Source organism: Astyanax mexicanus, chromosome 25 (assembly GCF_023375975.1).
Source record: "Astyanax mexicanus isolate ESR-SI-001 chromosome 25, AstMex3_surface, whole genome shotgun sequence".
NCBI classification, from domain to species: Eukaryota; Metazoa; Chordata; class Actinopteri; order Characiformes; family Acestrorhamphidae; genus Astyanax; species Astyanax mexicanus.
Genome location: NC_064432.1, coordinates 7,179,725 through 7,206,589, shown reverse-complemented (window position 1 = coordinate 7,206,589; position 26,865 = coordinate 7,179,725). Strand labels below are relative to the sequence as shown.

The following is a 26,865-nucleotide window of genomic DNA, read 5'->3' as shown; positions in this document are numbered from 1 at the left end:
CCAACACTGTGTCATAATACCAAAGCAGTGTACTGTAACAGCCAACAGAGTGTCATAATACCCAACACAGCAAAGAATCCTGCAAAGAAGAATGGGCCAAAATTGCTCCAAAGACATGTGAAAGACTAATTGCCAGTTACCTCAAGTACTTGATCGCAAGGGTGACACAACCAAGTTATTAGGTTTAGGGGGCAAATACTTTTTCACATATTTTTTCTTACCTTTAATAAATGAATTTATCATTTTTTTTTATTTACTCAGGTTATCTTTATCTGATATGATTACACACAAACATAACATCCTTTGACGTTGTCTAACACATTGCATAAAAGCCAGCCCAGAGTCTTGTAAGACCCAAAAAAGTGTCATTATACCAAACGTAGAGGCCTGTAGCACCCAGCAGTGTCACGATACCCAATACAGAGTCCTGTAACAGCTAACAGAATGTTATAATACCCAACACAAGGTCCAATACAGTTTTTTTCTTGATTGCTAAAACACTAAACCCTGTTGTCTGAACCAAATCCTCAGTGCCCTGAACCCATTTATTATTATTATTCAATGGTCACTTTAATCTTTAACTTTTCACTTATTTAGACACGAATTGCAAAGATATTTTACCCACTAAAACACAGTTTGCAGTGGGATGCACTTTGGTTGCAAGTCAGTGAAAGAACAGGTGTCTCAACTTCAACACAGCAAATCAAAATTGATCACACTTGTGGAAGTGCACTGAAAGCAGCAGTACACGAAGAAGTGCACACCTGTGTATCACACATACTGTAAACCTAGGAAAGGGAAATAAATGTATTTCCATAACATTAAAGCCCTACACTACTGTCTGTCTGTCTGTCTGCATGAGACTGAACTGGTGGTGAACTCTCCTGTATGGGAGACAGCTCCCAGCGCTAGCTCACGGTCGGCCACCCTGTTTTCCTCCTACAGCCACGGAAGCCGCAGCGCTTCAAAACAGCGGAGTGTGATCCAGAAACAGGTGAGATTACGGCTCTCACACACCTTAAACACAGCGATTTCAGCGCGTTTACATGTCTACACAACTGTAACACCGCCGTAACGTGGTTTTAAATGAGTTAAACGACTCGATTACACACAAAACAGCAGCCGGCTTCTCCCTAGACAGAGAACACGTGGATGTCAGAGCTGAGAGCTGGAGAGCTGGGGAGCTGAAAACACTTAAATCAGCTAAAATACACAAAATTTACTGCGTTAACAGCGAATTTAAACACAAAAACCGGCAAACAAACATATGTGTTGTTTATAAAAGAGAGAAGTGATGTTTGGAGGAGTTTGGGGGGTCTGGATTAGACCAAAACAGACAGAGTCTTGTTATTTAACTTAGCTAACAGCTAGCTAGCTAACTAGCTAATCGAACTCTAAAATAGTTACACTAAAGGCCTAGGTATATGAAGCTAATGTTAGCTAGCTTACCAATATAGAGCTATAGAAGTGGGGGAACACTTATGTAAAAGTACTCTTAAATTTGTAACTTAGCTGTTAACCTAGATAAAGTTATAGTGAGGTTGCTGAACAGAGTGTGATGCTAAGGATGCTAAGCTATGATAGTTAGCAAGCTAGCTAGCTCTGTATACTGTTGATGGGGTTGTTTAGTTTAGCATAACTTAGCTTCCATTCCACAAAATACTGTAGCTATACTGTAGACAATACTGTAACAGGTAGCTACACAGTGTGGCATGCTGACAACTAGCTAAAGATATAGTGTTTAGGTAAGCTTTTAGGCTACACTTGCTATGCTAGCTGGTTAGCTGTCTATAAGGTTGAATGGGCTGTTTAGCTTAGCATAATTCAGCTGCTGTACCAAACTCTAGTGCTATAGTCATATAAAGCTAGCTAATACTGTAACAGGTACGCAGGGTGGCATGAAAACAAGCTAAAGATATAGCTTAGTATTTGGCTAAGCATTTGTGCTATGCTAGCTAGCTCTCTATAAGCTCAAAGGGGCTGTTTTACTTAATATATATGTATGGAATAGCTTAAATTCGAAACAGTGCTGTAGCCATACGAAGCTAGCTAGTACTTTAACAGGTACACAGGGTGGCATGCAGAAAGCTAGCTAAATATATAACCTAGTATTTGGGCAATAATTCAGGCTATGCTTGCTATGTTAGCTGGTTATCTTTCTGTAAGGTTGAATGGGGTGTTTAGCTTAGCATAATTCAGCTGCTATTCCTAACAGTGCTGTAGTCATATAAAGCTATCAAATACTGTAACAGGTACACATGGTGGCATGCAGAAAACTAGCTGAATATATAACCTAGTATTTGGGCAATAATTCAGGCTATACTTGCTATGTTAGCTAGTTGGCTCTCTATAAATTGAATGGGTTGTTTAGCTTAGCATAATTCAGCTGCTATTCCAAACTGTAGTGCTGTAGTCATATAAAGCTAGCTAATACTGTAACAGGTACACAGCTATAGCTATAGTATTTGGTCAAGCTTTGAGGCTAAGCTAGCTATCTCTCTATAATGGTAAATAAGTTGTTTAGCTTAGCTTATACATGGAATATAATGGAATATAATCCATATAATGCTAACTTGTACTGTAACAGGTAAACAGGGTGGTATGCTGAAAACGTGCTGAAGTTATAGCTTAGTGTTTGGCCAAACATTTAGGCTATAATTGCTATGTTAGCTAGCTAGCTCTATATAAGGTTAAATGGGTTGTTTAGCTTAGGGATAGCTTCTAATTTCCTAATTTTTCTTCGGGATAAATAAAGCACCCATCCCTCCAAATAGTACTGTAGTCATGTAGCTAGCTAATACTGTAACAGGTACACAGGATGGCATACTAAAACTAGCTACAGATATAATGTTTGGCTATGCATTTAGCGGAAGCTATGCTAGTTAGCTAGCTCGCTTAATATAAGTTTGACTGTTTAGTTTAGCATAACTCAGCTTCTATTCCATACAGTTCTGTAGCTAGTACTGTTACAGGTACACAGGGTGGCATTCTAAAAAGATATAATTTATTATTTAGCATAGTGTTTGGGCAAGCTTTTAGGCTATGTTTGCTGTGTTAGCCAGCTAGCTCTGTATAAGTTTGAAAGGGTTGTTTAGCTTAGCATAACTTAGCTTCCATGCTACACAATACCATAGCCATAATGTAGTTAGTACTGTAACAGGTAGCTACACGGGGTGAAAAGCTGACAACTAGCTGAAGCTTGTTTGGCCAAGCATTTATGCTAAGCTGGGCTAGTTAGCTAGCTTGCTCTGAATATACTGAAATAGGTTGTTTAGCTTAGCATCTATTCCACACAGTGCTGTAGCCATATAAAGCTAGCTAGTACTGTTAACAGGTGGCAGGGTGGCATGCTAAAAAGACTAGCTGTATATATATCCTAGAAGCATTATCACCTACAGTGGACAGCACTGTCTGGATGTGAACAGACAAGCAACTTTGTCAGAAATCGTATGCATATCCCACAGGTCATTGTAGCAGTCTTCCGCTTCCATACGTCACTGTCCAATGAAAAACACTAATCTCTAAAACAGCAACTTTACAGGTGAGAGAAAAAACCTAGTAAACTTTCAATGGAAGTCAATGTAAAAAGAGTTTTGAAGAGTTTCTATTGGTCCGTTTAACAAGAAGTTTTGGCACAGTGTAATGGATTATGTAGTAAACTAAAAATCGTCAAAAATGGTGTTTTTCATTGGACATCCATATGGCAAGATCCTGTCCCATGACTTCATGCATATCCCTGTATTACTGCATTAAAATATCTATTCTGGTCAACACTGCGTATCATAAAGATGGCTGCCCTTGCCGTGTGTGATGTTGTGTTTATGCCAGTATATTATCCACTCCGACCGGTTGGTTCCAGTCCAGTTCTGGTCCTCAGGCTCTGTTGTATGTACTGTATGGGTCATTGAGTTTGGTACTGTGGGACCTGTCCTTTTTGCGGTCCAGTTTTACTGTGCAGAAGAGGGGACGAATATAAAAGGCCATGATTTGGGTTCTGCTGCTTCCCCGTTTGTTCGTTTGTTGCCGGTGTTTTTCATTCCGAACCTCGTGGGCTGCTGACCCGTGATGTGATGGTGTGAAGTCGCATCTCAGTGGATTGAGAGCGATGTAGCGGACATGGTAGAGGGCGCACGTTGGAATGTGGCAGGCTGTGAGGGAAGGACTGTGTGGGGTGAAAGGTTACTGGGCTACAAAGCCAAAAATGGACCAGCTCCTTCATACTTGAGGGCAATGGTCAAAGCCAGATCTGTTCCAAGAGCTCTTAGAGCTTCCAGTACGGCTCGACTCGAACCTCCATCCCTTAAAACCCACAGAAAACAGATATCCAGACTCTTCTCTGTGCTGCAAGACCGAGGTGGTGGAATGAATTTCCACTGGGTGTCTGAACAGCAGAGTCACTCGCGGTCTTCAAACGTCGACTGAACTCCTAGGGTTCTAAACATGACCAAGCTCTGTGACCAATCTCTTGATCCTTGAGTCAATGAACTAGCTATGGATATTTGAAGTAACATCAAAGCACTGTTGTAAGTCGCTCTGGATAAGGGCGTCTGCTAAATACCCTAAATGTAAATGTTACGTTGGCTGTGGCGACGGAAAACGATATGTACTAGACAAGACCGTGTGATAGGTGTGATCTGTGATTTTGAAGCAGCTATAGCTATAGGTTTCTGTCTTGTGTTTTCACGTATTGAAGACAGATATTGACTTGAATTGAGGTAAATTATGGTGAAAACATAATTGTGAGTGCGTTTTTGTGGCCGAAGCGCTGCGATGTGACAAAGACAACAGTTACCAGTAAACTGTTGACGCCATAAAAATACACCTTTAAACATTTAAACATTTCTTGGACCCTGATGTTAGCCAGATGGTTATTGTCAGGCTGTTGTTCAAGCATCAGTAGTTGTGTATTGACTGCAGTCTTTATGGGTTGTTCTACATGTTGTTATTTTGTTACTTTAATGTCCAAACTTAGTATTAAAAGTAGTAAAAAGAATAGTATTTCAGTATTCCCAACAAGGATTGCTTTGATTAAATGCCAAACCAAACTTCTCAAAAGTTAGCAACATGCCACTCTAAACCTAGCTCAAGCTGACTGGTGTCTGACTATAGCTCTATCCAAATGATATTAGTTTCTCAGGGGGTTCTCTTTTATTGGGGGTCCTCTGTGATTTTATTCGCCCTCAGAACAACCATGTATGTGTTTTTCTTAGATGTCTTCTGAGAAAATTACAGGCTGAATTACCTACTGTTTCATAAAATAGCTATTTGTCCACTGCTATGCACCGTAATTACACTGTGGGCGCAGCGCATTTCCACAGAGATCCACATAAACCCAACAGCGAATGGAAATGGAGGAGCTACTGAACGTGATGTCGTGACAGAAAAAGCCCAGAAAAACTTACTGGTCCTCCTGTTTTTTCAGTTGCAGTCTGGATGCAAGAGTTTTATCACTGAGTAGAAATGTAAAATATTTTTCACAGATGTCCCCCTGAGAAACTAATCCCCCCCAGACAGGGCTTATGGCACGAAAACTGCAATGTCCAAACTGGGGTGTAAACTGATCCCTGATTATGTTAAAGACAACCTGAAAACTAAAACTTGAATATGCTGATGTGTGAAGTCAAGTCTAATCATGATTGGTGGGAAGAGTTTGGCAAATGCCAGGGCAATGGTACTTGCTTGACTGTGTTGGTGGAGGAGGGACAATGCTATAGGATTAAAGAGAAGTCTTAATTCTACAGTCTATCAAAACATTTTGTGACGATTGTAACATTCTAAACTGATTGGTGTTTGATTATGACGCGTAAAACCGAGCCCCTTCTGAAACCTGATACCTTAAGTGCGCTGTCTTTGGCTTGATGGTTGCTGGTCATAATAATCATTATATTTCGTAATCGATTTAATTTCTAAGTGGACATTAGGCACCTTTAAAATGTCATCTTTTCAGTATTGTATGATACAAGTCTCTTCCTTTTTTACTATCTTTATTTTTCTTTTTAGGGTGTTTCCTTGACATGTTCTCGGGGTACCAGGAGCGGGAGGAGTATGAAGATGAGCTGTACCGTGTGGAAGATGAAGAGGACTGCAGCTTGTCCGAGCTGGACAGTGAGCTGGAGTTTCAGCTCTACTCACAGCTCCACTACGGTGCTGAGGACCAGAACAACCAGGAGAATCGGGACAAGCAGCAGGGCAATGCGGACTCAGGTAGCTCTGCATATTGTTTGTGATATACTGTGTACATTTTATTTGGTTTCATAGGGGTTGGCCTGTGCTCCTTAGTTTCAGTGAAGAGAATTCTTAATGCTTCAGCATACCGAAACATTTTGTACAATTTTATGCTTCCAACTTTGTGGAAACCATCTGGGAAAGGCCCTTTTCTCTTCCAGCATGACTGTACCCCCCAGTGAAAAGGTGAAATTCATAAAAGCTTTCCTTGGGGGGGAAAAGACTTTAAGTGTAACTTGACTGGGCCAAACTTAGCAGTGGTGCTTTTCCACAAGTTTCATTGGGACTATCCAAATGTCACATCATACGGACACATCAACAGAGGGCGGTGCACAGCAACGGAGAACATGGTTCACGCTGAAAAAGCTACTATTCTTGGGGTTCCTGCTGCAAGCGAAATTTCCTGGGTCCAGGACCTACTTCTGTTGGGAGAAAACTTGGCGAATGGTTCAATGGTTTGCGAATGGTTTGCGAACCAGAACCAGTGTAAAACAACAATGTCTGTCCATAAACACTCTCCTAGATGAAGGGCCAAAAAACACTTTGTGGAAAAAGTCTGGGGAAGGCCCTTTTCTGTTGTGGCAGTACTGTACTCCATTGAACAAAGTGAAATTCCTGAAGGCTTGGCAACCGTCAAAATGTCACATCATATCCCTCAACAGAAGGGGTTGCACAGCAGTGGTGAACACAGTTCATGCTAAAGAACCAAGTATTCTTGAGGTTCCACCGCGAATGAACGTTTGTTAATGGAAACGTGGCGAGTGGAAACGTGGGGAACGGTTCAAAATTTGGAATGCGAACTAGAATGCTGTCGGTTCCATGTCAGCGGAACCCCAAATGCTCTCCGAGATGAATAGGCAAAAACGTTCCACAGGCACACTCTAAGCTCTTATAGAATGACTTCCCAGTAGAGTGGAATCTGAAAAGGGGGACAGACTCCAGACTAAAGCATTGGTTACATTGGTTGTCAAACTCAACTATAGATTTACAAGTGATAATATTTTTTTTTTCTTCAATCCTAGGCTCCGTTCACACTAAGGTTCCTCAGTCCATGCCAGGAAAGGAGCCCACTCCTCTGTCACCTCCAGAAATCATCACAATCGATTCCGGTCCAGACGTTATCCTGATCTCGGACAACACTGAGACCGAGGACAGCGTCTGCGCCATCAAAGGTAGAAGTGCAAGCACAAAAAAACAGCGTCACACTGCGTCTTCATGCCCTCCGCTAAGGAAAACGCCTGAGAACGAGGCGGGAGAGGTGGTAGTCGTGGAACTGGAATCAGACGAAAGTTCGGATTCAGACTCGGTTCCTCCTTTTGTGGCAGATCTGGACTCTGTATCAGATTCAAATTCGGATTCAGATGGACTGGAAAACTGGATGCTTTTGGGAAAAGGAAAAGAGGCCGGAGATCAGAACATTCAGCTTAACCTTGCCGTAGAGGAGAACGAAGAACAAGAAGGTAAGATTTTTTTTTTTTTTATTAATACTGTGCTTTCACTCACTGGTGGCCACTTTATTAGAAACACCTTTTAAATCTTGTGCTTAAATTTGCTGGTGGCCACTTTATTAGAAATGCCTACTAAAGTACCTTGTGCTTCCATTTACTGGTGGCCACTTTATTAGAAACACCTTCTAAATATTGTGCTTAAATTTACTGGTGGCCACTTAATTAGAAATGCCTACTAAAGTACCTTGTGCCGACCCTCACTGGTGGCCACTTTATTAGAAACACATCAAATCTGAAGCTTGTGCTTCCACTCACTGGTGGCCACTTTATTAGAAACAACCTACCTCAGTCAGGCATACGTTGGAGTGTGTGAGTGTGTGTGAGTGTGTGTGAGTGTGTGTGAGTGTGTGTGAGTGTGTGTGAGTGTGTGTGAGTGTGTGTCTGAAGTGGTGTTCTGGGAGTCACGTCAGTGTGTTTGTCTTGGTGGAACAAGTGAATGTAAAAATGTTGGTAAATATTACTGTGTGTGTGTGTGTGTGTTTGTGTGTGTGTGTTGTAAAACTAATCTGCATGCGTGTGTTTACATGCAGGAGAGTCAATGAGGGGAATCTTCTTGCATGTGCTGGAGGAAACAAACAAAGCCCCGTGTCAGAGAGAGAGAGAGAATAAGTGAGAGAGAGAGAGAGAGAGAGAGAATAAGCGAGAGACTCTTAATCATAGATGAATAAAAAACACCTTTGCAAATCTTTGCAAGATCAGAGCGTTAGCCTGACCTGCAAACCTCAGCACAGATCTCTCTTTTGTCTCATATTTCTCTGTCTCCTCCTTGTCTCCTTTCTGTCGTTTTCCTTTAGTTTCCTCTCTGCCTCACATTGTTTCTCTCCTTTCTCTCCTCACTATCTCTCTTGATCTTTGTTTTTCTTTCTCATATTTCTCTCTCTCTGTCTCCTCTTTGTCTCCTTTTTATCATTTTCTTGTAGTCTTCCTTCTGTCTCCCTCTGGTTCTCTCCTTTCCTCATCTTGGGCTTTCTTGGTCTTTGTTTTTCTCTCTTTTATCTCATATTTCTCTGTCCTCTTTGTCTCCTTTCTGTTGCTCTCTTTCTGTTTGTCTCCTCTTTGTTTTTCTCTTTTGATTACATTTCTTTGTCTCTTTTGTAGTCCATCTCTGTCTCTATCTGTTTCTCTCTCGTTGTCTCCTCTGTGGCTCACCCTCTTTTTTTGTCTTCTTTTTGTGTCCAATTTATCTTTTTCCTTCTTTCTCTTTATTTTCTCCCTCTGTTTTCTTTCTCTGTCTCCTCTTTTTGCTTCTTCGTCTTTCTCTCTCCGGTTTTCTCTATTTTTTTCTCCTCTCTCCTCTCATTTTTGCCTTCTCTCTGTCTCCTTCTTTTCTTTTTTCTTTTTTTCTCTTTTATTCCATGTCTCTCTCTTTGTTTCTTCTTACTGCCTCTGTTTGTCTCCTTTTTTTTCTTCCTGTCTCTAGTTTTGTCACCTCTATGTCTCTAGTTGTCTCCTTTCTGTCTGTCCCCTGGCCATCACTCTCTCCTCAGTATCTTTTTTGTATTTTTCCCTTTTCGTGTTTGTGGTTTCTAATCTGTTTGATTGATCACAGTATCATTTTTGTCCATCTTTATTATTATCTATTTTCGACACTTTTTCTTTCTGTGTCTCTCTCTCCCTCCCTGTTTTCTTTCTTTGCTCTCTGTTTTCTATTTATTATTTCTCATTTATCTCTCCACTCAGCTCCCTCCATCCTTATGATTTAATATTTTTTCTTTTCTCTCTTTTTTTACTCCTCTGATTTCTCTGTTGTCCTGATTTCCATTCTGCAGACTTTTTGGATCGTTTCGGATGTTCTCTTCTCTCTCTCTCTCTCTTTCTCTCTCTCTCCTCTCTCTCTCTCCTCTCTCTCTCTCCTCTCTCTCTCTCTCTCTCTCTCTCTCATTTGAATGGGTTGGGTTTACGGTGGCTCCGTGGGCTGCTGTTTCTGCTCTGCTGCTCAAGCCTCTCACACTCATGTGCAGATAGAGGGGCCTTTAGTCTGGACCGCTTTTATACCCCCCCAAACCCACACACACACACACACACACACACAGGGATGTGAGAGGGGGGGGTAAAGGGGGTCTGTCTCTTACTCTCTATCTTTTTCCTCTTTTCTCCTTTCCGACTTTCTGATCTCTGGGGTTTGACCCTCACTTCGGGAGTCATTCACACTGGAGGGGGCTTAGGAAGTAACACTGTGTGTGTGTGTGTGTGTGTGTGTGTGTGTGCCAGTTTATGCTGGTAAAGTAAATTCCAGTCAAACCAATGAGTTTGGAATTAATTCATTTACATCTCTCACAGCAGAGTGATCTACCGCACACATGCAAATGCACACATCAGTGTTTGCAGTGAACATTTATCTGACATTAGCTAACATCTAGCTAACACTTATCTAGTAAATTTAACATCTGACTAACATCAGCTAGAATAGTAATCATCTAGCTGAGTAGTGAACATTTTAGTTATCATCAGCCAGAATAGGAAACGTCTAGCTGACGTCAGCTAGGACAGTAAACGTGTAAAACTAGTTAACATCTTTAATAGATGTTAAGTACTCTGGCTGATGTTAGGTAGATGTTAAGTACTCTGGCTGATGTTAGGTAGATGTTAAGTACTCTGGCTGATGTTAGGTAGATGTTAGGTACTGTAGCTGATGTTAAAATGATGGTAGAAGCTGTAGATGATGTTAAAAAGATGTTAGATCCTGTAGCTGATGTTAAAAATATGTTAGATCCTGTAGCTGATGTTAAAAAGATGGTAAGTACTCTTGCTAATGTTAAAAAGATGTTAGGTACTGTAGCTGAAGTTACATAGATGTTGACTACTCTGGCTGATTTTAAAAAGATGTTAAGTACTCTGGCGGATGTTTAAAAGATGTTAGATACTGTAGCTGATGTTAAAAAGATGTTAGATACTGTCGATGATGTTAAAAAGATGTTAGGTACTGTAGCTGATGTTAAAAAGATGTTAGATACTGTCGATGATGTTAAAAAGACGTTAGATACTGTAGCTGATGTTAAAAAGATGTTAGATACTGTAGCTGATGTTAAAAAGATGTTAGGTACTGTAGCTGATGTTAAAAAGATGTTAAGTACTCTGGCTGATTTTGAAAAGATGTTAAGTAGTCTGGCTGATGTTTGATACTGTAGCTGATTTTAGCTGCTGTAGGTGGACATGGTGGATATTTACTACTCTAGCTGATGTTGGGGGCAGGTCATGGGTGGTCATGGTCATGTGTTTGGTAATGGCATTTAAATATGTATGTGATGTATGGCTTCAGTCTGACACTGTGTGTGTGAGCGCATGCGTGTACACGTGTGCGTGTGTACGTGTGTGTACGTGTGTGTGTGTGTGTAGAGAGCATCTACGACTATGCTGTTACAATTCTGACACACAAGCAAAGAGTTTCCGACAGGAGTGACTAATTTCATTTGCCCGATAAAAGCTGAACGAACACACACACACACACACACACACACAATCACACACACACACACACACACGAACACACACCCACACACACGGGAATCCAAATCTGTTCATAGTAACGGCATTGTGCCTGTGGACAAGCCATTGATAAAACACAGACACACGCTGGTATGTGTAAATTACAGTGAGCTTGAGCTTAAAACTGATGGGGGAAGTTGCCAATGCTTTTTGTCCCCTGGGGGTTGCCTTAGTTTTGAGGTAGGGTTGTTTTGGGAGTAGGGAGTGAGTTTTTTTTTTTTTTTTTCCTGATCAGGTGGACTAAGTGGAATATTTTGCACTCTTGTCTCGGTTGTTTTTCTTTAATTCCTCCAAGTAACACCGCTCGGTTACATTACTGTTAGTATGTTTTATAAAGGTAGTATTTTAATGTTTTTTTCTGGTGCGCACCATCTGTTTCTCATCTTTTCTCGCTTTATTCTCCCACTTCTCACTGCCTGCTTCTCCTGTGTGGCTCCGTGCTCTCGTATCTGCACAGATCTGATTGGCTGAGGAGAGCGTTTGGTGATCTTACAGCACACGTGATTGGTCTGTGAGTTTACTGCGCTGTAATAAAGCACGTAAACATAAAGAAAATAAACGTTCCGCCGCTTTAAATGAACACGGTCAGAATTAAATCTTTCTCAGTAGTTTATCAGTTTGGGTCCGGATTGGACAACGTCTGGGTCCGGACCCTGACCGTGCTTCGCCTATTAGTGACCTCTGATCTATACTATTGTTGGGGTCCAAACACCGAACATTGGCTTTATTTATATTTATTTATTTATAATTCACTTTTTCTCTCTCTCTTTCTCTCTCTCTCACTCTCTCACTTTCTCGATTGTTGCAACTGCTATAACAGCTGAATATCCATCTTCAAATTATTATTCAGCAAATGGCAATCAACGGGGCCCAAGCACAGAACACTGCAATTAATGAGTCGTGAGAAGACCAATCATAATAGTAAAAAAAATATCAGTACAGTCTAAATTACAGTTTGGTTAAAAATTCTCATTTTTCCACTCTGGTATTGTGTAAGGTGGAATCCCAGCTGACACACACACACACACACACACACACACACACACACACACACACGCAGCCTCACACTCATGTCAGTTATCCGTCACTGCCGCTCTGACGAGCAGGCAGGCAGGTGGGTGGGTGGTGAGCGAGAGAAAGGAGGGGAGGAGGGAGGAAAAGAAAAAGAAACATCCCCAAATCCTTCCTGGATACCCTATTTGTCCTTACAGTCCAGTGGAGAGAGTGTCGGCTCAAATACACACCACACACACACACATGGAGAGACACACACACACACACACACACACACACACACAGTGTCAGACCCTTAACTTGGGGGAGGTGTGTTTGGTTCGGAGCAGTGGAGAAAAGTAGAAAAGTAAGTGTAAAAGAAGTTTTGAAAGGGAAAAGGAGGCCGGCTGTTTAAACTTGACTTTCTGGACCTTCTTCACTGAGCACACTTTCTTTTCTTTTTTTTCCTTTCTCTCCCCGGTTTCTCATTTCCTCTCATCCCTCCCCCCTTTCATCCCCCTCTTTTTGTCCTCCTGCCCCGTCGCCCCTTGATCACCAAACTTTGTTCTTAGTCTGAGCTTTGGGGGCAGAGTGAATCTAACAGCTAATGTGTGTAAGAGAGAGAAAGAGAGAAAGAACGGAGAGAGAGAGAGAGAGAACGGAGAGAGTGCGTATGTGTGAAAGTGTGAAAGAAAGTGATGATCCCTCTGAAGTGAAGGTAAGATTTCTTTATTACACTTTATTACAGATTAGAACAGGGCTGTGTGATATTTTACTACTAAACACTGGTATTGTGATATATACTGTATAGTATATGGGTTAGAGAGCAAGTTAGAAGCACTGTGATTGGTCAGGATGCCCTCAGCGCACAGTAAAGCACGATCTGATTGGATAGAGGCTCGTTTGTTTAGCAGTATCATGATAATGAGTTGGAGTGAACAGAAGACAGAAGCTCTCTCTGTCTGTCCCTTTGCCTTTCTCTTTTCTTATGTGTGTGTGTGTGTGTGTGTGTATGTGTCTGTCTTTTGCCCACCTGTCTCTCTCTCTCTCTCTGAAATATGTGTGTCTGTGTCTCTCCCTGTTTGTCATTTCTTCATGTTTCTTCTTCTCTGTCTGTATTTCTGTCTGTGTCTCTGATACCTGGCTGTTTTTCTGTCTCTGATGTCTGTGTCTCTGTCATTCTGTCTGTCCTTTTCTATCCTTGTCCCTGCCAGTGTTGGTCTGTCTGTCTTTTTTTTCTCCAAGTCTCTGACTGTTGTCGTCTTTCTGTGTCTCTCTCTCTGTCTCTCATTCGGTTGTTTTCTCTCTGCTTCTCTGCCTTTTATGTCTACCTGTCTTTCTGTCTGTACCTGTCTCTGCTTCTCTGTCTTTGTCTTTCTGTCTCTACCTGTTTCTGTCTCTCTATCTCTCTGTCTCTCTATCTCTCTGTCACTACCTGTTTCTGTCGCTACCTGTCTCTGTCTCTCTATCTCTCTGTCTCTACCTGATTCTGTCTCTACCTCTCTGTCTCTGTCTTTCTCTCTCTACCTGTTTCTGCCTCTCTATCTTTCTCTCTACCTGTTTCTGCCTCTCTATCTTTCTCTCTCTCTACCTGTCTTTGCCTCTCTATCTTTCTCTCTCTCTACCTGTCTTTGCCTCTCTATCTTTCCCTCCCCCTCCTTGTTTCTGCCTCTCTTTCTTTCTGGCTCTACCTGTCTCTGTCTCTCTATCTTTCCCTCCCCCTCCTTGTCTCTGCTTCTCTATCTTTCTCTCTCTACCTGTTTCTGCCTCTCTATCTTTCTGTCTCTACCTTTCTCTGCCTCTCTATCTCTGTCTGTACCTGTTTCTGTTTCTGTCTCTACATGTGCCTGTCTTTCTGTCTCTACCTGTCTGTCTCTCTATCTTTCTGTCTCTACCTGTTTCTGGCTCTCTGTCTTTCTGTCTCTACCTCTCTCTGCCTCTCTATCTTTCTCTCTCTACCTGTCTCTGCCTCTCTATCTTTCTGTCTCTACCTGTTTCTGTCTCTACCTGTCTCCGTCTTTCTATTTCTATTTGTGTCTGTCTCTTTGTCTCTACTTTCTCTGCCTCTGTCTGTCTGACCTGTCTCTTTCCCGCTTCTTGTCTGTTCCTTTAATCACATGTTCACTTTCTTTGTCTTACTGCTGTACTTTCTTTTTCAGACGTTTTGTCTTTTTTCTGTCCTCTCTCTCTCTCCCTCTCCCTCTCTATTCTCTCTTTCTTCTCTGTTCTCTCTTTCTTCTCTCTCTATCTCTCACATGAGGACACTCTTGATGTAACTGCTATAATATCTGAATGTCCATTTCCATTTTTTTATAAAAATAGGAAGGATCTTCATATAAATCTCCGGGGCCTGAGCACTGATCACTGCTGTTATAGAGCACAGATCACAGGGTGTGAGTTGAAGGATTGGAGCTTGTGTTCAGATGTTCTGTTCTCTGGTCTACATTGGAGGGATTCCTATTGGGGTGTGTGTGCGTGTGTGTGCATGTGTGTGTGGTGTTCCCTAAGTGTGGTGGATCTGTGTTTCTAGAGAACATCAGCACATTCTTAAGTGGGCCAACGTTGTTCCACAGAGTCTACGTTGGCTTAGAGGGAGAGAGAGAGAGAGAGAGAGAGAGAGAGAGAAAGAATGAATAAGAGAGAGAGAGAGAGAGAGAGGGAAAGGGAGAGAGAGAATGGCCTCTCGGAGGTTCACGCTACAGCGGCTTGTTTCAAAGGAAGTGAAAGGGCTGCATTTACAATGGAAATGCTTCTGCTAGAAACTTCCACACATTACAATGTGATGGATGTAGGAATGCTCATGTTCAGAGCGTGTGGAGGAGTGCGTGCACCCCCCCCTTTAGCCCCCCACCTACCGCACCTCCCTACATTCTGCATATATATGTGTCTGTGTCTGTGTCTGTGTGTGTGTGTGTGTGTGTGTGTGTTGCGTTTACTATTGTCGGTGTGTGTGGGTTAGTGTGTGTCTGTTTATACCTGTGTATAATAAATGTAAATGTGTGTCGGATGCTTATGAGGCTTTTGTGAATGTGGGTTGGGTAAGCATGTGATGTATATGATGAATCATGAATTGTTATTGTTACATCATGTATAATTTCACGTCTCGGCATTCACGCGCAGGTGAAACTGGGTCACAACTGATAGAAAAAAGTAAAAATAAAAAAATTCTATTATTAATCTAAGATTTTTTAAAGCAGCAGTCCCTACAGTTTTTACAGTGCTTTTTTTTAAAAATGAAAGCAGTAGTGTTGCCGAGATAGGAGGGGACAGAATATGCTAATTAGATTCGGACAATGTCCGATGACACGTTTCTTCATATATATATTTATTAGCGGTTCGCTTGTGGTGAGAACGTGATGGACGCCGTGTCGCCGTTCCCATTCACTCAATGAAAATTAAGCCAAAATCTTCCGCCATGTTGGCGATCCTGAAACCCGAGTCTGTAGAGCACAGTAGAGACCAGAGGAGGGAGAAAGACTGTGGAGAGAGACAGCCTACTCATTTAAATAACCCCGCCCCTGAGGGCTGCCTCGAGGTCACAGGCTGCAGAGCGGAGCTGACGGTCTGTTATTGGTCCCGCCCATAACCAGCCCTTTTACAATAACCACACCTTTTTAAATAGAGCTGAATAACGTTTTAAAAAATGAATTCTGTGGGGATATAAAAATTTGACAATATAAGCAGAGGTTACACTAGCTGTTGCATTTAAATAGTGGAGGTAGAATTACAGTATATTGGAAAAAAAACGTGATTGAAAGTTGAAACCTATGGGGATGGTGGGTGGGGTTACACAGCTTTCTGCAACCGAACAGCAGGGGGCGCCCGACCTGTGGTGGCTTCACTTTTGAGAGACAATGCTCTGTCCAGCTATACACAGTCTATGGGCTCAGTTTAATCTCATATTTTAGCCAGTCTCTGCTGCTCCATGCTGTTTACACACTAAGAGTAAACAGCTTTATACTCATACTTATGTAAAAAATGGTTGATTAAAGGTACTTAAAGTCTTTTTTAAATTCTGTCTTTCTCTCTCTCTCACTCTCTCTCTCTTCCTCTGTCTTTCTCTCTCATGCACGTTTTTTTTTAACAAAGAGGCACAATCATGCTCACTGTTTGTTTGTTCCAACAAGATCTAAAAGATGGAGTCTCTTTTCACCAACCGCACCCAAAATGTATAGAAATGTGGGGTTTATACAGAGCTGTGAACCGAACCGTGGATTTTCTGTACAGCTACACCCCTACAGAGCTTTTAGACCTCCAATAATGCAAAGAAAACAAGTTCATAAATCAATATTTGGTGGAATTACCCTGTTTTTATCATACATCTTGGCATCATGTTCTCCTCCTCCACCTGTCTTACACACTGCTTTTGGATAACTTTATACTTTACACTCCTGGTGCAAAAATTCAAGCAGTTCAGCTCGGTTTGATGTTCAGCTTGTAATCATCCATCTTCCTCTTAAATATATTCCAGAGGATTTTAATTTGGGAAAATCAGAGAAACTCAAAGCTGTATGTGGGTTTAGTGTGTGTGTGTGTGTGTGTGTGTGTGTTTTGGTGGGGTGAATAAAGTGTGGACTGCACAGACTAGGAGCCAAGTAGAAGAGTGTTTGTGTTTTTGTGTGTATTTTTGTAGCCTTGTCATAGCTTAAGAAGGTTTGAGTGCAAGAATAGGGCAGTGTGTGTGGTAATGTGTGTGTGTGTGTGTGTGGCAGGGATAGGCATCAGCCCTTATCTGGGCACAGCAGTGCCACTTCAGCTGAAACACCACACCCATTTCTCCACTCTGTGTGTTTGAACAGACGCCACGTCCACACACACACACACACACACACACACACACACACACACACAACAAAATCACTTGAGTGTGAGAGGTGTTTGTTCAATATCCTGTTTTTTGGCAAAGAGGGTTTTTTTTCTGCTCAAACATTTTGACATTTCTAATCTCTCGTTTTTCGCTCGTGTTTCTCGTTTTTTTTTATATTTATTACAGCGTGTTTATCATAAAACAGATTTGTACACATGCAGCGCTGCACTCATGATCATATGATCAATAAAATCATATATTTTTAAGATTTTCTGGTTTTATTCATTGCTTTTTTTGTATTTGAATTGAAGCTCAATTAAAGCCACCTTAAAGTAGAAGTTAATAGTAATTTATTCGGCACAGATTAAATTTTTGTCCCATATTTTATAGTAGATGTCGTTAATAACTCTGCATGCATTCTTCTTTATTTAATTGAAAAAAAAAAAAAGTTTCAGACCGTGCTTCAAGGCCTGCATCAGATGTCATGAAACATGTTTTAAATTAAATAATTTTTTTTGAAAATTGTGCTACTAAAATAAGTTTGCTATTAAATGTGTATTATTTAGAGATTTATTGTTGAATTCAGTTAGAAATTTAATTTCTGAATGTTTGATACCCATAACATTTTTTAATATATATATTTTTCATGGGTTTCTAAGCTTGGAAAAGGTTTCATATCAGAATGTAGAATTTTGATTTTAAATTCTGAGCCTAGAAAATGTTCTGATTAGAATTTAGAATTAGATTTTAAGCTCGGACAACTTTTTATATTAGAATTTACAATTTTAAGTTTACTTTCTAAGTTTAAAAATGTTTTCAGTTTAGAATTTTGAGTTTACATTCTGAGCTTAGAGAAATTTTTAATTTAGAATCTAGAATTTAGAGCTTAAATTCTAAGCTTAGAGAAGTATTTAGTTTAGAATCCGGAATTTAGAGCTTAAATTCTTAGCTTAGAAAAGTTTTCGGTTTAGAATCTAGATTTTAGAGCTTAAATTCTAAGCTTAGAAAAGTTTTCGGTTTAGAATCTAGAATTTAGAGCTTAAATTCTAAGCTTAGAGAAGTTTACAGTTTAGAATTTCGAGTTTACATTCTAGGCCTGAAAATCATTTTCATTTTCGCATTTAGAATTTTAAGTTTACTTCTTTAAAGAAGTTTTCAATTTAGAATATATAATTTTGAGTGTAAATTCTAAGCTTAAAGAAGTTTTCAGTTCTTAATTTGAGCATAGATTCAAGGCCTGGAAACATTTTCAGTGTAATATTTAGAATTTTGAGTTTAAATTCTAAGTTTGGGATAATTTTCAGTTTCAAAGTTAGAATTTAGAGTTTAAATTTTAAGCTTAGCGAAGCTTTTAGTTTAGAATTTTCTTTTTAAGCCTGTAAACAATTTCAGTTACGAATTTCGAATTGTAAGTTTAAATGCTAAGTTTGGAAAAGGTTTAAGTTTAGAATGTAGAATTTAGAGCCTAAATTCTAAGACTGGAAAAGTTTTCAGATTAGAATTAAAAAATTTAGTTAAATTTTTAAGCTGGGAAAAGTATTGAATATAGTATTTTAAGCACTTTTTTTTCTAGTTTCACATTTAACTTTTTTTTTGTTATGTCCTCTATTTTGTCACTAATCCATTACCAAAAAATGCATTTTTATCATTTTTATTTCCTCTTTTAATTAAATTCAGTTGTAATTCAAACAAAAAGAGACTAATTTTAATCACTAAAAGCTCAGCACTAATTGGCTAAAGTAAAAGAGTAAGTTGGCCGGTTGCCAGTTCTGATCTTGGTGTTTTGTCAGTCTGGCATGCCTAATAATAAAGCTGTGTGTTAGTGTGTGTTTCTTTTTTTATTTTTATTTTTTTAAGAATTTTTATTAACCTTAATTAAAGGGTTAAAACTGCGTACATTGATGATTTATGCATTTTTTCCATGAAAATTTAACCAAAAAAAGAGCTCAATTTAAAAAAGTGAAAAATGCGAAGTGATAAAAGCGTGGAGAAAAAAAAAATAGAGCATCTAAAAATTATGCCTTTCTTTGATTTTAGCAAATTGAAAACCCCTGGAATAAAATCAAGAAAAAGATGGATGACCAAAAGCCATCAAATCAAACTGAACTGCTTGAATTCAGAGGAGAACATGATGCCAAGATGCATTAAAACTGGATTAAAAAAAATAAAAACAGGGTCTCTTCACCAAATATTGATTTCTGAACTCTTAAGGTCTAAAGCTCTGCATCTTTTTTTGTTATTTTTATTTGGAATTTGGGAGAAATGTTGTCTGTAGTTTATAGAAAAAAACAACAATATTCATTTTACTCAAACAGAAACCTATAAATAGCAAAATCAGAGAAATTCTGATAAAAAAAAAAAGATTGAACTTGGAAATGCAAGCTTTTTGAATATGACAGAAGCAATGGATTTGCTTTTGAAATTTTACCTCTTTTTAAAAATACATTCTGGACATTTTTCGTGGCTGTTTTGTGCTTTAGTTGCTGTTTTTCTCACATTTCTCACAGTCTAAATCTAATTAATTTTAACCTCATTTTTTAATTTCAATTCTTATAAAGCTTCTGCTGATGCTGCTGCTGCTCTGATTGAACTAGATGGTTCTGGCTTCTATATTTACTGTATTTCATTTTATTAATTTTTTTCGTCCTGTTAGCATTAGCATTAGCATTCGCGTAATATTCTCTTTTTAAATACATGCTGGACTTTTTTTTTTCCATGAGAATTTGACCAAAACAAGCCAAAAAAAAGCACTAAATCTAAAAAAGTGAAACGTGCGGAGTGATAAGAGCGTGGAGAGCCGGTGATTTTGATGGCCGGCGGCGCCGCCGGCGGGTGGTTGGGGGCTCTGAGCGCGGGGCCGAGTAATCCCGTTTGCGAGGGTCCGCGTGTGTCCCTGCCTTTAACGTCTGGCTTTTTGGGTGGGCTTTGCATGGGACAGCAGGTATCCTTAATCATGTTACGGAGTAGATTTTGGGGTGGGGGTCTGGGTGGGGTGGGGAGGGGGGTGGATGGAGGGCGTGATGGCAAGCTTCCATCCCAATTTCATACTAAAATGGTTACACCCCAGGTTTGATTAGAGGGGGCACAGCGGAGGAACCGGTTCCCGCTCCGCCGCCACGGGTTTTGTCCTTGCTGGAGGTTGGAGGGTGGGGGGGGGGGGGGTGGGGTGTTTTGGGGAGGGGGGGGGATGGGTTATGATCCTCAGGTCTAACCAACAAGCTTGTCCGCAAAAAGTTTTACCTAACGACTGGTTGGTTGAAGTTGAAGTTTTAGACTTGTTTTGTTTTTTGCGTATTTTTTGCGTAAGTACAACCGAACTGGCAACCTTAAACGACGTGGTTTTCCTTTTTGGCCCTTATGGTTTTTAGCACACTTGCCACAAATGTTGGCTTAAATAAGCTTCTAAACTAAGACGAGAAAGATATTCGCTAACTGCTTCGGTAACTTGCGTATTATCCGAAATAATATCGCTATTTTAATGTTTTGATACAATAAAACAACTCCATATTGTTTCAAGATAATAGCTTTTTTTTTAAAAGGAGTCTATCCAAATTATTTGTATTTGTATTTTTTTTGTTTGAAGTTTATATGCAGGCACTAAATATGCTGAACTTTAGTGTTGGTAGCTTCTGTTTTTGGTTGTTACTTTACTTTACTTTTTTTTTTTTTTTAAGTTTTTTATTTTATTAATTTTTTTTTTTCATTTTATCAGATACGTTTTTTATCTCGATCAATTTGGAGTCTTGCTATGTTACTCTTGACGAGTTTCCTTGATTTTAGCAAATTGAAAACCTCTGGAATATAATCAAGAGGAAGATGGATGATCACAAACCATCAAACCAAACTGAACTGCTTGATTTTTTTGCACCAGGAGTGTAAAGAGCATAAAGTTATCCAAAAGCAGTGTGTAAGACTGGTGGAGGAGGAAAACATGATGCCAAGATGCATGAAAACTGTGAATAAAAACCACCAGGGTTATTCCACCAAATATTGATTTCTGAACTCTTAAAACTTTATAAATATGAACTTGTTTTTTTCTTTGCATTATTTGAGGTCTGAAAGCTCTGCATTTTTTTTTTTTTTGTTATTTCAGCCATTTCTCATTTTCTGCAAATAAATGCTCTAAATGACAATATTTTTATTTGGAATTTGGGACAAATGTTGTCTCAACATTCTCAATAAAGTCTCAAGTGTAAAAAAAAAAAAAAAATGTCTGCTTTTGAAATTTTACCTCTTTTTTTTTTTAAAATACATACTAGACATTTTTCGTGGCTGTTTTGTGCTTTAGTTGCTGTTTTTCCCCACATTTCTCACAGTCTAAATCTGTAATTTTAACCTCATTTTTAAGTTCAGTTCTTATAAAGCTTCTGCTGAAGCTGCTGCTGCTCTGATTGAACTAGAAGGTTTTGGCTTCTATATTTACTGTATTTTATTTTTTATTTATTTATTTATTTATTTATTTTTGTCCTGTTAGCATTAGCTTTAGCATTCGCATCATATTTTTACAATTTTTATGTATAAATATTTTTATATATATATATACTGATTTTTTATATTAGCATTAGAATTAGCATTTCATAACTTTTTAACTTTAACTTTATTATTTTTTTTTTTAAACTGGCATTAAATCGGACCGCTCTGTTGGACGGCGAGATATAGGAGCATAAAAATGCAAGCTCGCCGGAAAACCTCAAATGTGCAACATCTGTGTTTGTTTTTCGCAGGTGCTCATTTGGTTTGTGGCGAGCGTTTGTTGAATATAGAACGTTGGTGTGGGTTGTTTTCTGATAAAGGGCCGGTGGGACGGGGGAGAAAAGTCCCCCCGCCCGTCCCGCGGCCGTCCTCCTCTACGCAGCCAGTTCCGCAGGAAGTTTATAGATTTTTTTTTTTTCACGTTCTATAAAAGTGAGAAGTAATTATTTAAATGTGGTAACGAGTGAAGGCAGAAGCGCTGTGGTGTTGTTTTTTCCTCTCCGCAGGGGGAAATGAGAGTACGCTCGTTCGTGGCTCGCCCGGTGCGTCCGAGCGTGACCGCGCCAGTCTTGAGGTCCCCGCTCTGAAACTTTTAGCAGACGTTCTGTGACCTTTCAGAACTTTCTGAGACCACCGCTCATCACTTTTAGTGTCATGAGGTGACAAAAACACACAAAAACACTCGTTTTTTTTAATCATTTATTTATTTCTTTTATTTATTTATTTATTTATTTTTTAGCTCGATCGATTTGAATCTGTTAAAATTTTCCACATCAAAATACAGTAATCTCCAGTTTTATGATGAATTCTCCTATATAGAAATGTTCCAAGGTGACTTTAAAATAGATCTTTATACACCAAATATCATTAAAAGTAGAATTTGTCTTTTTCTTTTCCGTATTAAACAGTGTATTACTAGTGTATTAAACAGAACAGTAAAACTTAGCAGTAAAATCGATTTTATTCTTATTTATTTATTAACTTATTTATTTACTTACTTATTTACTTATTTATTTATTTATGTTTAACTCGTTCAATTTGTATCTTTTAAAAGTTTCTACATAAAAATACAGTAATCTCCAGTTTTATGATGAATTCTGCTATAAAAAATATTCCAAGGTGACTTTTAAAATAGATGTTTATACTCCAAATTTCATTAAAAGTTTTCTTTTTCTTTTTCGAATTAAACAGTGTATTACTAGTGTATTAAACTAGTACAGTAAAACTTAGCAGTAAAATCACTACTTATTGCACTAAAATTAAGGTGATAAAAACGATTGTGTGTGTGTGTTTGTGTTGCTTTTGTTGTTTTGTTTTCATATTAATTAATTTAATATTTATTTACTTACTTACTTATTTATTTTTTGCTCGATCAATTTGGATCTTTTAAAAGTTTCCACATAAAAATACAGTGAGCTCCAGTTTTATGATGAGTTCTCCTATATAGAAATGTTCCAAGGTGACTTAAAAATAGATCTTTATACACCAAATTTCATTAAAAGTTAAGAATTTTGAGAGTTTTTAAGCAGTAAAATCACTACTTATTGCACAAAAAATAAGGTGATAAAAATGATTGTGTTTGTGTGTTTTTGTCGTTTCGTTTTAGAAATGTTTCAAAGTGACTTTAAAAGTGATTTTAATCTTTTTAAACTGAATTTCATTAAAAGTTTTTTTTTCTTTCTAAAAGCAATAATGTATAAACTAGTACGAAAAGTATTAGCAGTAAAATCTATACTTATGTCACAAAAAAAAAACGCTTCTCTCGGATAAAAATGTGCACATTTTTCAATTTTTGCTTTTTGACAATCAGAATCAGGCAGTTCTACTTTTATATCGTGTCAAATCCTAAATGATAAAAGACAAACAATAGTTGAGCTCCATTAACCCGTAAAAGCCCAGACCCATTTTTTTTAGTGAGAAGCTCATTAATGTTCTTTTTTCTTTGTGCGCATATAACTTAAAATATTTTAAGGCTAAAATCCTGATGTAACTCAAAACAACAATTTTACGAATTTAGAGTATTTATTTGCAGAAAATGAGAAATGGCTGAAATAAGAAAAAAGTGCTAAGAGAAAACAAGTTCATATTTATAAAGTTTTAAGAGTTCAGAAATAATCCTTTTTTTTCATGCATCTTGGCATCATGTTCTCCTCCTCCACCAGTCTTACACACTGCTTTTAGGTCTACATTTTGCTCAAACATATACCTATAAATGGCAAAATCAGAGCACCACTTATCACTTTTAGTCACTTTTTTTTTTACATAAATATACATTTAAGCTCCAGTTTTGTGATGAATTGTCCTATAGAAATGTTTCAAAGTGACAAAATAAAAAAAATAAAAAAATCTCTTATTTGTTTTACTACATATGTCACTATAAAATTTAGGCCTAAAGTTGCTGTGAAACTATTAATGTAGATTATTACAGGATTTTCTGAACATCAGGTTTGAATAGATGATCTATCCATCCATCCATACCTGCACAAATATTAGAATATGAAGTTTATCATAAATTATAGATATTTTTTTGAGGACTTTCTGGCTGTCAGGTTTGATATCATGGATACATCATGTTTACTGGTTCACGTTGATAAATACAGTATATTTAGACTATGAAGTATGAGGTTTACTATAAAATTGGGTCTAAATTTTTGAATTTGCTGGAAAAAAAGGTATTTTTATTCCAGTATTTTCTAAACATTTCTGGGAACATAATGGTTCTTCATTAATTCATGATTAATAGCTGACTGTTCAGGTTAGGGCTAAATTTTTCAGCGTGGCTCTCTGCACTGTCCCTCATCATTTATGCTTAGCAATGGGGGGAAAAAGGGGACGGGTGGAGGGGAGGGGGAAAAACGTCAATTACAATTACCAATAAAATCCATTATAATTAAGCAGTCATTTAATATCAAATCAAATTATTGTCCCGGCGACAGAGGAAAGAGGCACCCTCGTGAGACGTGATTAATTTTTTTTTTTTTTTTTTTTTATAGTGTGTGTGTGTGTGTGTGTGTGTGTTAGGTGGGGTGGGGTGTCTCGGGGTGTGGATTTAGGAAGTAAGGCCTTTATTAACAGTTAGCCCAGGGTGCCGGGTCTTTGGGGTCTGGGTGGGGGATGGGATGATAAATATTAAAATTATTTCAATAAGATTCGGGGAGGGGGGGTTGAAGAGGGCAGCCAGATTGAGGGGGTATTTGGGGGGGGGGGGGGTGATTCTGATTCTGTGTGAATGGCAGCCATGCTCAGCCGTCCGAGAGCGAGCACACACACACACACACACACACACACACACACCTTATATTCTCTCCAAACAGAATTACGGTACTGTCAGGAATGGGCTGCTGGGTAAACCACACTTTTTCTTTTTTTTTTTTTTTCTTTTTTTTTTTATCGTATTGTAAACCTCTATTTTTATTCATTGGTTCATTTACTAACTTATTATTTAATAACTACCAGGGTTACCTGACCCTAAAGAGTTAAACAATATCAAGAATCTACTGTACATATTTATTATTGACCTCATTCAATAAAACCAGTATGAATTAGTTTTCAGGTACATAACTACAGTGTTGTATATTGAATATTCAATAACAATTCTACTCAGCAGCTACTGTGAATTATTTTACAGCTGTTGTTATTTGAGATTAATTATTCAGTGTCTTCTAGAAATGATTTAATATCCACTATGAATTTTCATAACCATTATCTACTATGAATTATTCATTGTGTACTATGAATTATTCACTATCTACTATGAATTATTCATCATCTATTTTAAATTATGCGTTATCTACTATTAATTATTCAGTATCTACTATGAATTATGCATTATGCTAAATACATTATGCTGCTAAATACATTATCTACTATGAATTAATGTATTGTGTCCTATAAACTATGCAGTATCTACTATGAATTATTTAGTATTGACTATGAATTAAGCAGTATCTACTATGAATTATTTATTATCTACTATGAACTAAGCAGTATCTACTATGAATTAATTGGTATCTACTATGAATTATTCTTTGTGTAATATAAATGATTCAATATCTACTATGAATTATGCGTTATCTACTATGAATTATTCAATGTGTACTGTAAACTATGCAGTATCTACCATGAATTATTTAGTTTCTACTATGAACTATTCAGTATCTGTTGTGAATTATTCAGCGTCTACTAGGAACTATTTACTATCTACTATGAATTATTCAGTATCTACTCTGAATTATTTGTTACCTACTATGAATTATTAAGTATCTGCTATTAGTTATTCAGTATCTCCTATGTATTATTCATAATCTATTGTAAATTATTCATAATCTACTGTAAATTATTCATTATTTACTTTGAACTATTAAGTATCCGCTGTTAACTATTCATTATCTACTATGACTGATGTTTATTTGCACCTCGTATCCAGAGTTTTAGGGAGTTATTACTGCCGAATAAATGATTCTGTAATCAGGACCGACTCTGGGCTTGTCTGGGGGACGAGAGAAACTTTTCTCCAACCTGTGGACTGATTGCACAATTCCATTCTTTTTCCACTCTTTTCTGAGGGAATAATTGCTGTTTGCTGTTGTTTTTCTATTGTTCTCGGATGTAAACACTCATACAGTGAGGAACAGCAGCAGGAGCTCCTCAGATAAAGTGCTGTTTTCTTTTTTCTCTCCAGGCAGGACAGAGCGAGACAAGGGTTTGATGCCGCTGAGCTACCATTACTATAGTGCGTTATCTTGTTATGCTAACAGCTTACTGAACTGTTTTACAGGGTCCCCACATAGTCCTTATAAACTGAGGGGTCTGAGGGCCAGTGGTCTTTTCTTTTTCTTTTCTTGGTACCCCTGAGACTGAGGTGTTTGTGTGTGTGTGTCAGTGTTTGTAATCTCTCAGGCCTTTTTAACTCCCTGCGGGACCTTCCAGAAAACGGCACCTCGCTATTATTAGGGCCTTCTTTACATATTCTGGGAACTGCTGTGTGTGTGTGTGGTGTGTGTGAGAGAGATACAGACAGCGAGAAAGTGTGTAGGGGTTGCGCGGACTGTTAAACCGAAGTTGCAGCGTGAAAAACAACTTTTACTTGTTCAGTAAGAGGGTAGTGAGGCATGGAGAGAGGGGGAACAGATAGAAGCGGTGGGGAACGGACATAAAAAAACGAGAGAACAGAAATCAGAACCGTGGTAGAGGATGAAAGAACGAAGGTGTGCGATGTAAAACAGTACCTACCGAAGGAAAGACTGAGTGCACTGTGATTGGTTCCATATTCAAAATCATTAACATTATGTTTGGATTAATTATAAGTGTCATTTCTGTGTTTTATACCACAGAGAAAATTAAAATACCACTATGCCTTTTTCATATACCGCC

General features: G+C 38.5%; 1 protein-coding gene across 1 annotated transcript in view; it reads left to right on the top strand.

Moving 5' to 3' along the window:
- Nucleotides 1-754: 754 nt before the first annotated feature.
- zcchc7 (zinc finger, CCHC domain containing 7) overlaps nt 755-26,865 on the top strand; it is an 87,255-nt gene continuing 61,144 nt past the window's right edge. The window contains exons 1-3 of the mRNA XM_022681743.2: nt 755-994; nt 6,001-6,204; nt 7,248-7,685. Coding sequence (XP_022537464.2) covers nt 6,015-6,204; nt 7,248-7,685 — 628 coding nt within the window. The 5' untranslated portion in view covers nt 755-994; nt 6,001-6,014. The remainder of the gene's footprint in view (nt 995-6,000; nt 6,205-7,247; nt 7,686-26,865) is intronic.